Source organism: Botryllus schlosseri, chromosome 15 (genome assembly GCF_051294905.1).
Source record: "Botryllus schlosseri isolate E-star chromosome 15, Bs_hap1, whole genome shotgun sequence".
Lineage (NCBI taxonomy): Eukaryota > Metazoa > Chordata > Ascidiacea > Stolidobranchia > Styelidae > Botryllus > Botryllus schlosseri.
The window spans coordinates 14232995-14247229 of record NC_137250.1 but is presented as its reverse complement, the minus strand read 5'-3'; the positions used below and the strand labels follow the sequence as shown (position 1 = coordinate 14247229).

Here is a 14235-nt window from a genome sequence, read left to right as displayed (position 1 = left end):
TATATTCTGCAAGACAAACTAATTACTACTCGGTATATTTTGAAAGACAAAAGTAATTACTTCTCAGTGACGGCGACTTGAGATTAACATAATATGTTTGAGTATACGAGATTTGACCGTCTGACCATCGTAGTTGAGAATTCATTTCTTACAATCGAACACAGGTGTTGTATCAAAAATTATCATGATGTAAACATAAGGATTGACACATTGATTTGACATATGAGATTTTGTAATAGTTGATCATTACTTTATTATTAAATTATTTGTGTTAATTAGATCCGCATTGTGGTAAATGTTATGACAACAACAAACTTTTCAGTACCAATGTTATTGACATATTAAGCTGCAAAACTATGTGTGTCTGAAATGTTCTTGATAGGAAAATTACTCCACCTTGGTAAAAATCACTCTGCGTATCGCGGATATCAGAAAATATTTCCAGTAACCAAGACTAAAGATGAAACGACAATATCGGTATTATTACATTCAGCAATCAGTACAATTATTAAAATCTATCGTTTGCGATAAACAGCACTAAAGATGTAATAATTCCGGTATTCATACATTGAACATCCGATACAAAATGCTTTATTATCCCGATTCCCAACGGGTAATTGAAACGACTATGTGTAGAATCAGTATATCACAATATCGTTACTATTGAATCCAACGATTTATTGTCGGAATTTGTGACAGAGAATTGAAACATATGCACTTTACAGAGTATGAAAATATCACTTTGAGTATCGAGTACCGTTCGAAGCTAGCGATCAATTCTTAATCATTTCAGTAACTCCCCATTGTGCGTGCTAAATGTAAAATATCGCGAGGTTATACACTCTAAGACTTTGATTATTGTAAAAGTAAATTGTGATATGTTTGTTAGATGCATCCAATTCAACTAGAAGTGTCTAGTGCCCAACACTCGTAATATCAAAAAAGTACTTGCTACTCTGTTATTTGCTAAACGTGTTTTGTATTGTTGTTCATTTCTAGTATTGATTGAAATCATTCTTGAACCCTCAAATAATAATTCCCGACATGAAACCAAGCCGCTGAAAGTCGTTACCATCACGAAGATACAATGTGTACGATGTTTGTCAAATGTGTCCTACCTGGCGAACAGAAAACAATTTTCACTAGCTTGGTAATGAAACCGAAGTCTCCATTCGATATTTTGTTTGTGTCAAATACTTTACAATGAACACATTTGCGTGGTTGAGCTTTACATCATCAAGCTGTTATTTGTAAATCAAGATTTCGGTAAACTTGTAAATGTATCGTTTAACTAACTGACATTTAGTGATTGGGGAACATACCAAACGATACACATCCATCTCCGAAATACTGCATTGATCTTAATTTCCATCATCGTGATAAGCGAAGTACATTTGTTTTGAATTCATAACAATAGGCTTTTCTATGGCATGATAAATTATTGACAAGTTCTGCTCAGAAGATTGGTTGCATATCACTAAAAATAATATACCACACATATTATTACTGTTACTCCATTCATCGGTATTTTTCCGTTGTCGATTTTCAAACGAGTAAAATTTATTACTTGAGTTGCTCTGCTTAATGTAAATGTAAACTCACCCGTCTTTCAACAACAAACAATGTTAAAAAAGTATGCAATCAAACACAACAAGTTTTACGATACTAATTATTATCCCACATAACCCATTTCTTACCGCAGCCATACGAAATATATTCATGTTACACGAAAATATTCGCTCATGCTACAAACCTGTACAATGATTGGTGGTGCTTTCAAACTGTTTCGATACCTCAAGAACTTTATTGTCTGAATGGTTGTTCATGTATCTTAATAATCAAGTAGTTCAACACATAACTAGTATTAACAGAAACACCAGAGTTGTTTACACAAAAGTTTGTATGTGTACAGTATGCGAATACCATGTGTAAGTCCAGCACAATTGTGGTATCCATACGAGTTTAGTTAACACAATTTACGACACCGAGGTCGCCTCATCTTTCGTAAGACAACAAACCAAGGCTTCAGGATATGTCCATGTCATAACAATAAATCAGCTACTCCAACAACAGAGTACATATGTTTTCTAGTTACGGTGCTTACATCTTACACACAATTCATCACATGGTTGTCCTCACAACAAAACAGCTAGAAGATATTATCATACAAAATGGTCGTTATAGTTTGCACACCAATGGTACATCGTACAAGTAACAAGTCTCGAGAATCCAGTTATTCAAAAAACGTGAAAGTGTTTCTACACCAAGTCGTTATGTTGACGAAAGCGTATATTGTAATATCATGATCGATTTGCATTCGTTGGTTACAAAATGTCACTACTCTAAATAATTTTTTTTCACTCAAACACAAACGCATACTTGTCACCATTCGTTTTCATCAAGCACGAGTTCAAGAAACTTACTACAACATGAATTGTTATTTTTATGTTGTGTAAATAGGTAATAATTAATTTTAGTAACAGTATATCAACATCATCGAGTTGTGTGAATAGATTTACATGTGGTCTTGTGGTTTCAATCGAAGTATACAGCACGGTCTAATGTAGAGTCATCTCTATTGTACAGCAACTCGGTAATCGAAATGCATTAAAATTTAAACAACGATCTTGTGTCGCATCAAAAATATGTGTTACTATCGCGATACTCTACACAGGCCGTGTAAATCCTTTTTCCACACTCGTAATAGTATACCAACAGCTACCGGCGACAACGTTTAACAATACCAACGACACTAAACATACGATACCTACCCAAGTAAAATTACCATTTTCACCTGGAGGTCGGTCGTTACCCGAGTAGAAATACCATTATCCTTTGGAGATTTATCGTTTACCCCAGTGTAACAAACCTTTTTCATTTGGAAATATATTTTTTCTCTGGTTAACAAACATTTTTCACTTGGAAATATATTTTTTCTCTGGGTAACAATCCTTTTTCACTTGGAAATATATTTTTTCTCTGGTTAACAAACCTTTTCATTTGGAAATATATTTTTTCTCTGGTTAACAAACATTTTTCACTTGGAAATATATCTTTTCTCTGGGTAACAATCCTTTTCCACTTGGAAATATATTTTTTCTCTGGTTAACAAACCTTTTTCACTTGAAAATATATTTTTTCTCTGGGTAACAAACCTTTTTCATTTGGAAATATATTTTTTCTCTGGGTAACAAACCTTTTTCACTTGGAAATATATTTTTTTCCCGGGTAACAAACCTTTTTCCCTGAGCAACAAACCATTTTCACTTGGTGATCCGTCGTTTACCCGAGTAAAAATATCATTTTCCTTTGGAGATTCGGCGTTTACCCAGTGTAACAATACATTTTTACTTGGAAAAATACTTTTACCTAGAGTAACTAATCATTTTCTCCTGGGTAACAAACCCTTTTCGTCTGGAAACTGTCATTTACCTGAGTACCAATACCGTTTTCACTTGGAAATCTATCTTCTCCCTGGGTAACAATATCATTTTCGTTTTGAAAACTGACAACCACACCGGCCAATTTGATATTTTTGTATATTGTTACAACGGACAGTGACAAAATATACACCAACAACGACTCCGATACATTTGTGTAATCGCATACTCACTTGTTCTGGTGCATCCCATCAAAATCGACGGTTAGCCACACACACACACACACACACACACACACACACACACACACACAATACCAATGCACTATTTCGATATGACTGCGATGTCCGGGTTCGTGCTTTAGATTTTCCAGAACCAATCCGTCTAAAGTTGTAATCCCCCGCCTTTGTTAACTGGTTGATACACGGATAACAATCTTCGGAAAATGTAGGAACGCATACTACCCATCGTGCTAACGATTCCAGGTTACTTGTGATTAATTTCCTTGCTCACCCTATACAGATTATACGTACAGCGATATGTAGTGGTAATCGGTTTGGTCAATACATATCGCCCCATTCAGTATGGAATTACAAACCCAATACAGGTCAGTTCATAACCGGATCCGGATATTCAATGCAAAGCGATAAAGCAGAACCAATGACCAAATGTAATTAAACATGTAGATTCACAACCCTTGATTTTTTTTTTCGTGAAAAATGACAATACATATCGAATATATATTTTACGATGGTTCAACCCTGCCAAGTATTCACGTAAATGTGGTTTATGACATTACATACAATGTATCAGTGTATCAATGTTGGGTGTTTATGCACACATCGGTATGACCCATAGACAATATCATCATACCCTCCAGGACTTCGTTATTGCATCGTGAGGTCAATAAAATCAATCGGTGGCATAGACGACAGAAGGCTTGGAGATCCAATGTAAAATTCAGACAAACAAACGGATATATTTGTCCATCTTGGTTATTCACTCAACTACCATTGGTGCTCTCGATACAGCGAACGGTACAGTATGCAACGCATATCATTAGAGTGATATATCCACAGATAAATATGGGGCCTGGCCACAATAATTGTACGACGCCGACAAATCGATGCACGCAAGGTGTGGTTGATAATAATTGTTTCATGTGTCAAAGAGACAGCACTCTCTCGTAAAGGTTATCAGATCCCACAGAAACACACCTTGGATTACATTATCAAATCGATTTTAAACTTAAACCGAATCACTGGTGTTGAGAGTAGTGATATCCGATTTTTTGAATATTCATATCGACTTAGTGAACGATCGGTAACGACACTTATCATAAACATTATGAATATTAGTAATTCCAGTCGTATCTATCTTGTGTTGTTACAAGTTGCTAAAACCATCGAGTGAATCAGTGAACGGATAGTAATCTGGGTTAAATCTCGATACAATTATTGTGGCCAGGCCCCATATTTATCTGTGGATATATCACTCTAATGATATGCGTTGCATACTGTACCGTTCGCTGTATCGAGAGCACCAATGGTAGTTGAGTGAATAACCAAGATGGACAAATATATCCGTTTGTTTGTCTGAATTTTACATTGGATCTCCAAGCCTTCTGTCGTCTATGCCACCGATTGATTTTATTGACCTCACGATGCAATAACGAAGTCCTGGAGGGTATGATGATATTGTCTATGGGTCATACCGATGTGTGCATAAACACCCAACATTGATACACTGATACATTGTATGTAATGTCATAAACCACATTTACGTGAATACTTGGCAGGGTTGAACCATCGTAAAATATATATTCGATATGTATTGTCATTTTTCACGAAAAAAAAAATCAAGGGTTGTGAATCTACATGTTTAATTACATTTGGTCATTGGTTCTGCTTTATCGCTTTGCATTGAATATCCGGATCCGGTTATGAACTGACCTGTATTGGGTTTGTAATTCCATACTGAATGGGGCGATATGTATTGACCAAACCGATTACCACTACATATCGCTGTACGTATAATCTGTATAGGGTGAGCAAGGAAATTAATCACAAGTAACCTGGAATCGTTAGCACGATGGGTAGTATGCGTTCCTACATTTTCCGAAGATTGTTATCCGTGTATCAACCAGTTAACAAAGGCGGGGGATTACAACTTTAGACGGATTGGTTCTGGAAAATCTAAAGCACGAACCCGGACATCGCAGTCATATCGAAATAGTGCATTGGTATTGTGTGTGTGTGTGTGTGTGTGTGTGTGTGTGTGTGTGTGTGTGTGTGGCTAACCGTCGATTTTGATGGGATGCACCAGAACAAGTGAGTATGCGATTACACAAATGTATCGGAGTCGTTGTTGGTGTATATTTTGTCACTGTCCGTTGTAACAATATACAAAAATATCAAATTGGCCGGTGTGGTTGTCAGTTTTCAAAACGAAAATGATATTGTTACCCAGGGAGAAGATAGATTTCCAAGTGAAAACGGTATTGGTACTCAGGTAAATGACAGTTTCCAGACGAAAAGGGTTTGTTACCCAGGAGAAAATGATTAGTTACTCTAGGTAAAAGTATTTTTCCAAGTAAAAATGTATTGTTACACTGGGTAAACGCCGAATCTCCAAAGGAAAATGATATTTTTACTCGGGTAAACGACGGATCACCAAGTGAAAATGGTTTGTTGCTCAGGGAAAAAGGTTTGTTACCCGGGAAAAAAATATATTTCCAAGTGAAAAAGGTTTGTTACCCAGAGAAAAAATATATTTCCAAATGAAAAAGGTTTGTTACCCAGAGAAAAAATATATTTTCAAGTGAAAAAGGTTTGTTAACCAGAGAAAAAATATATTTCCAAGTGGAAAAGGATTGTTACCCAGAGAAAAGATATATTTCCAAGTGAAAAATGTTTGTTAACCAGAGAAAAAATATATTTCCAAATGAAAAAGGTTTGTTAACCAGAGAAAAAATATATTTCCAAGTGAAAAAGGATTGTTACCCAGAGAAAAAATATATTTCCAAGTGAAAAATGTTTGTTAACCAGAGAAAAAATATATTTCCAAATGAAAAAGGTTTGTTACACTGGGTAAACGATAAATCTCCAAAGGATAATGGTATTTCTACTCGGGTAACGACCGACCTCCAGGTGAAAATGGTAATTTTACTTGGGTAGGTATCGTATGTTTAGTGTCGTTGGTATTGTTAAACGTTGTCGCCGGTAGCTGTTGGTATACTATTACGAGTGTGAAAAGGATTTACACGGCCTGTGTAGAGTATCGCGATAGTAAACATATTTTTGATGCGACGAAACAAGATCGTTGTTTAAATTTTAATGCATTTCGATTACCGAGTTGCTGTACAATAGAGATGACTCTACATTAGACCGTGCTGTATACTTCGATTGAAACCACAAGACCACATGTAAATCTATTCACACAACTCGATGATGTTGATATACTGTTACTAAAATTAATTATTACCTATTTACACAACATAAAAATAACAATTCATGTTGTAGTAAGTTTCTTGAACTCGTGCTTGATGAAAACGAATGGTGACAAGTATGCGTTTGTGTTTGAGTGAAAAAAAATTATTTAGAGTAGTGACATTTTGTAACCAACGAATGCAAATCGATCATGATATTACAATATACGCTTTCGTCAACATAACGACTTGGTGTAGAAACACTTTCACGTTTTTTGAATAACTGGATTCTCGAGACTTGTTACTTGTACGATGTACCATTGGTGTGCAAACTATAACGACCATTTTGTATGATAATATCTTCTAGCTGTTTTGTTGTGAGGACAACCATGTGATGAATTGTGTGTAAGATGTAAGCACCGTAACTAGAAAACATATGTACTCTGTTGTTGGAGTAGCTGATTTATTGTTATGACATGGACATATCCTGAAGCCTTGGTTTGTTGTCTTACGAAAGATGAGGCGACCTCGGTGTCGTAAATTGTGTTAACTAAACTCGTATGGATACCACAATTGTGCTGGACTTACACATGGTATTCGCATACTGTACACATACAAACTTTTGTGTAAACAACTCTGGTGTTTCTGTTAATACTAGTTATGTGTTGAACTACTTGATTATTAAGATACATGAACAACCATTCAGACAATAAAGTTCTTGAGGTATCGAAACAGTTTGAAAGCACCACCAATCATTGTACAGGTTTGTAGCATGAGCGAATATTTTCGTGTAACATGAATATATTTCGTATGGCTGCGGTAAGAAATGGGTTATGTGGGATAATAATTAGTATCGTAAAACTTGTTGTGTTTGATTGCATACTTTTTTAACATTGTTTGTTGTTGAAAGACGGGTGAGTTTACATTTACATTAAGCAGAGCAACTCAAGTAATAAATTTTACTCGTTTGAAAATCGACAACGGAAAAATACCGATGAATGGAGTAACAGTAATAATATGTGTGGTATATTATTTTTAGTGATATGCAACCAATCTTCTGAGCAGAACTTGTCAATAATTTATCATGCCATAGAAAAGCCTATTGTTATGAATTCAAAACAAATGTACTTCGCTTATCACGATGATGGAAATTAAGATCAATGCAGTATTTCGGAGATGGATGTGTATCGTTTGGTATGTTCCCCAATCACTAAATGTCAGTTAGTTAAACGATACATTTACAAGTTTACCGAAATCTTGATTTACAAATAACAGCTTGATGATGTAAAGCTCAACCACGCAAATGTGTTCATTGTAAAGTATTTGACACAAACAAAATATCGAATGGAGACTTCGGTTTCATTACCAAGCTAGTGAAAATTGTTTTCTGTTCGCCAGGTAGGACACATTTGACAAACATCGTACACATTGTATCTTCGTGATGGTAACGACTTTCAGCGGCTTGGTTTCATGTCGGGAATTATTATTTGAGGGTTCAAGAATGATTTCAATCAATACTAGAAATGAACAACAATACAAAACACGTTTAGCAAATAACAGAGTAGCAAGTACTTTTTTGATATTACGAGTGTTGGGCACTAGACACTTCTAGTTGAATTGGATGCATCTAACAAACATATCACAATTTACTTTTACAATAATCAAAGTCTTAGAGTGTATAACCTCGCGATATTTTACATTTAGCACGCACAATGGGGAGTTACTGAAATGATTAAGAATTGATCGCTAGCTTCGAACGGTACTCGATACTCAAAGTGATATTTTCATACTCTGTAAAGTGCATATGTTTCAATTCTCTGTCACAAATTCCGACAATAAATCGTTGGATTCAATAGTAACGATATTGTGATATACTGATTCTACACATAGTCGTTTCAATTACCCGTTGGGAATCGGGATAATAAAGCATTTTGTATCGGATGTTCAATGTATGAATACCGGAATTATTACATCTTTAGTGCTGTTTATCGCAAACGATAGATTTTAATAATTGTACTGATTGCTGAATGTAATAATACCGATATTGTCGTTTCATCTTTAGTCTTGGTTACTGGAAATATTTTCTGATATCCGCGATACGCAGAGTGATTTTTACCAAGGTGGAGTAATTTTCCTATCAAGAACATTTCAGACACACATAGTTTTACAGCTTAATATGTCAATAACATTGGTACTGAAAAGTTTGTTGTTGTCATAACATTTACCACAATGCGGATCTAATTAACACAAATAATTTAATAATAAAGTAATGATCAACTATTACAAAATCTCATATGTCAAATCAATGTGTCAATCCTTATGTTTACATCATGATAATTTTTGATACAACACCTGTGTTCGATTGTAAGAAATGAATTCTCAACTACGATGGTCAGACGGTCAAATCTCGTATACTCAAACATATTATGTTAATCTCAAGTCGCCGTCACTGAGAAGTAATTACTTTTGTCTTTCAAAATATACCGAGTAGTAATTAGTTTGTCTTGCAGAATATACCGCGTAGTAATTCCTCTATCTTACAGAATAGTATAACGACTTTTCAATTTGAATAAAAAAAGATGCGTAGGGATATGAATACAGCCAAGCTTGTTATGGATTTTAGGTTTTAGTGATTGTATGGATTCGTGTATGTTTGGCTGTTTTTCATACTGATACTGTTTGAGTTGGTTGGGTAAGTTACAAACGGATTTACTTGACAATGTTTTCGTGGTTGACTCTTTGAATATGGTAAGGTGGTGAGATGTCGAGACGTAATACTATTTCCGTTCACTCGATTGCAACAAAAAATAACCCGATAGTTTGTTCAAGGTTTCGACAAATAGATTGAAATATTCCGATTTAACTCATCGCGTCACAAGTCGATCGCGGTATGCACAAGTGGTTGTCAAGTTAGAAATATTTACAACAGGTGCTATTTCATTGATTGATTCTATTGTGTGTAGTAACACATTAAAATATCGCGATAGTATTCACTGAAACTCTATTTGATAAACGGAAAACTCAGTCGTGAATAGAGTTGTAAGTTTCAAGGATTGTTTCGAAGTATGATCTTGAAATGTGACTGGATCAAAGTTGCTAGTCATGTTTGTCAATACATTTCAATTCAGACTATGTCAAAGTCCAAATATTTCATTTTGGATTATCTGGATTTAACTTTAGTACATCCCGCGAATGGATTCCGCCGCCGCGCTATAACATTTTTGATGATAAGGACTCGAGGATTTTCATGATAGAGTTGACGAGTGATAAGATGTGTGTTTTTGTTAAGAGTTTGATTTCAAGTTAATAAAGACAATAACTGTGTAATGCACATACTTGTGATTCTTGATTCTTGTAGAGTTATAGTTGGTATTGATTCTATAAGTGTGAAAACAGTGGCGCAGAATGTGGGAATAATTCGATGCGGCTGAAAGTCGGCGTCAGTAATATTCAGGTTACGGTCGAATCAAACGATTTCTCAAAATAATTAGAATTGTACCGAATTAACACATTCAGATACGAATCAACTTGAGTTGTGTAGTAAGTTTCATTTCAAGTTGACAAATTGACACATTACTTGTATATTCGCATGATTCTTATCATACAACTAAAGTCAACCACGTTCCGAAGTGTCAAAACATATAGCAAGCATCAGAAAGTGTCAAATTGTTGGTTTTCGAATCACCGTCTGCGACGGCTCTGTGACAAACTAATTACCGAAATATTACCTTGTGAGCGATCGGTATGTATTTAACACCAAGTCACTAAAACGGTTATGCCCGAGACATTATCTTGTCAGTGATCGCGGGGTTTTGCAAATATTTCACACCTTTTTGAATAAGCGGTAACTTCACAAAGGATTACGGCTAGAATAGAAATAAGTGACAATTTGTTGGTATTCAAGTCTCGCCGGTGGTGTATCTGTTATTCGACACTTATTACACTTATCACGAAATTAGAGTGAGAACATAAAGCATCAAGTTGTTGTTTTCGAATTTTGATGTCGAGGTGATAAATTTACGCATTCAATTATAATTCAACTTCGGTTGTGTATTGAGTGATAGATCGATATGCCGGAAGTGGTATCTTGTGAGCGATCGTAGGATTTTACAAATATTTCACATCTTTTTGAAGTGTTAGTTTGCGAACGCGGTTATTGTTGATATTCGAATCGCCGTCTACGCCGGCTCTGCGGTAAACTAATTACCAAAATATTACCTTGGAAGTGATTCCTAGATTTAGCAAACTATTTCGCACTGACTGGATTAGTGTAATAATCGATAGTAGCGGCTGGACGAGAAATAATTCAGCGCGCAGGTCATTCGAAATATAGGTCGCACGCGTAATCCTATTGCAAGCCGCGTTTCCGTTGGTGCGGTTATTGTTGGTGACTCGTACATATTCAACACCGCGCGAGAGATGCCTGAAAGTGCGAATCACCGCCACGCCCGTAAGAACACATAGTAAATCACCAGAGATCCCGTAAGAATACACGACAGGCGAATCACTGCCACCGCCTATAGCAAAAAAGGCGAGTCACCACCCCGTGTTTTCAATACGATATGCGAGAGATGCCTATACTCGAAAGTGCGAATCACCGCCACGCCCGTAAGAACACATGGTAAATCACCAAAGATCCCGTAAGAATACACGACAGGTGAATCACCGCCACCGCCTATAGCAAAAAAGGCAAGTCACGACCACGAGTTTTCATGATATACACATTAACAAAGATTCATTCACATGACTATTTACTTGATACATATTCAACACCGATCGAGGGATGTATATACCCGAAAGTACGAATTACCACCGCGACACCGGTTGAGCGATTCATATACCGAAAAGGGTTACCGATCGAGAGATGGCTATACTAACACCGGTCGAGCGATGCATATATCGAAAAGCGTCACCGGTTCAACACGAGTTTTCCATGCGATGTGTGAGAGATGCCTATACCGGAAAGTGCGACATGCGAGCGCATCCATAAGAACCAATGGCGATGTGCGACCGAGAGGGGGGTCTAAAAGCGCGATATGCCAACATGAGTTTTCCATGCGATGTGTGAGAGATGCCTATACCGGAAAGTGCGACATGCGAGCGCACCCATAAGAACCAATGGCGATGTGCGACCGAGAGGGGGGTCTAAAAGCGCGATATGCCACCCCCGGTTTCCAGGCGACATGCCACCCCGCCCATAAGAGCCCCATGCAAAAAAACGTTAGTTCGCGAGCGATCGTATATACTACTACTGTCTACTCAGATTGCAAGAACGGGACTATTCCGTGCCGACAACGGATCATATTCATATCGAAAGGTTTGGCCATCCAACGATGGTGATTTTTGGCCAAGGTTTTGTCGCCGCTGTTTTTGGCGCCGTATTTTAACAGCAGCTCCGCATTTCATCAGTGGTATGATGACCAAAACTTCACGCGTTCATGTGATTCGATGCAGAAGGTGTTGGCCTCAAAATGAATGAATATCATAGGCCTGAACTCGCGTGTTGCACACCCCTACACTAGTTCATTCCAACGGTCTTCGTCCATGTTTTCCAGAATAAAAAAAAACATTCGGTCAAATCTTATCATGAATTCAAACCAAAGGACCGCTTATTTTCATGATCAAGCCATTTTTTTGCGTGTTTCGCTTATTGACTACAGTACCCAACACAGTGCCTTTGGATATGTAAAAACTATGGCAGGAGCTTTGCCATAAATTCAACAAATATTACTGTATGTATGCAACTACACCAGCTTCTAAACCAGGCTTTTGATTACGTAATAATTATAATACGAAAGCGATAATTCACTACGGCTTGTGAGGGCTACGATCAGTGGTGCGTCAAGTTCAGTTAACAATTTTTTACAATTGCGTGTTAACTGCAACAGTTACACGGCCCTTGCATTTTCTATTAGGTTCATTTGAATTATTCCACGTCAGAAAAATGAACAATTATTCACAATTTTCATTCGCACTCATCCGGATTTTTCATTCGCACCGTTCGCACCACCTTCGTCATTCGCACTGCAATTTTTTTCATTCGCACCAGTGCGAACCGTCACACAGGTTGAAAAGCACTGGCATAGATAGATAGATAGATATACAGTAGACCAGCGGTTCACAAATTGGGCGCACCGAGACTTTACCAGGAGCGCCGCTAAGACACGCGAAGTTTGTTGCCTATTTCACGGTTCTCCTCTCTGCATGGCATACTGCATGCGTGCATCTTACACTGAGTAGAAAGGCTATACGTTTTCAGGCATAACAAAGATTTCGACACGGTTAAATCGGTAACTGCACCAGCATCGCCGGAGCCGCATTCAACTCTTTCAATGGTGTCGAATGATCATCACCGACTGGAACAATCGACTCCGACGGGACAACATCTTCGGTTACAAAATCATAAATACTATTTTACAGGCTTATACTGTACAGTGTACACTCATACTTCATACTTATTCTTCTTCAATCCATATACAATGTACATGAATGATGCAAGTTGCAATGAGAGGTTGTCGCGTGACTCGTTTATCTCCATGATATTTTTTTTCACGTGACAGTTATATATTTAGCTTCAAGGAAAAGATACTCTCGTTCTACAGTTCTATGACAAACTTTAACTCACAACTGTCTTGGGTATCAGCATTGAACTATAGGAATAGGTTTTGTGTTTATGGCGATTATTGGTACAATAATGCGCTCCACGTCCATCAACTGATTGCTACGGATGGCAATCACAACTAGCTCATCAGTAGTCATATGAGATGTGCCTGACATTCATTTATTATGCATGTGCTGATCCAAACTCCATCGAAAACTCGACTCGGTAGTCACTTCGCAGTCGAGGCCATGCCTAATAAGCAAGCCTATCGATTAGATAAGTTATTGCAGTCTGGATATCTGAGCATTTCGCTGTTGTAAGCCCCGTATCAAAGGATTTACCGCTCCGTTTACAAAACTACGCAATTTATTCCAACTGACCGAACAACGTCCACCCTGATCGTGATGTTGAGTATGCCTATAGTTTACGCTGCAACTCGGTAGAAGGAATTATCGAACGAAAGGAAGGCAGAAGTGTACCGTGTGCAACACAGTGATGTGGTCTAATGTACTGTGCTGAACTGTACAGTGTACAGTGCAATGAAGTCCTTGGCCGATTGCGCAAGATATCACTAGCGAAGGTACATTGTTTTGCACATTACACATTGTTTCGCGAGGAGGAAGGGAATTTCGATTAAATATATCAATATTATCTGTAAATGTAAATATAGTGAACAGTTGAGTGAAATTATAAACGTTCGAAATTATCTACGTGGATCAGGGTTGGCATTGTAAAAGATTTACAATCGTATGAGTGAGGATAAGATAGATTAATAAGTATAGGCCATTCTTGTCTGGTGAAGGTATTAGTCCTTAATGCTTTGCACG

General features: G+C 37.1%; 1 protein-coding gene across 2 annotated transcripts in view; it reads left to right on the top strand.

Annotated features, from left to right (window-relative positions):
- Window positions 1-13704, top strand: part of LOC145457054 (uncharacterized) — a 41067-nt gene extending 27363 nt beyond the window's left edge. For both annotated transcript variants that reach the window (XM_080335210.1, XM_080335209.1), the window contains one exon: window positions 13067-13704. In XM_080335210.1, coding sequence (XP_080191336.1) covers window positions 13067-13072 — 6 coding nt within the window. In that variant the 3' untranslated portion in view covers window positions 13073-13704. The remainder of the gene's footprint in view (window positions 1-13066) is intronic.
- The last annotated feature ends 531 nt before the right edge of the window (window positions 13705-14235 follow it).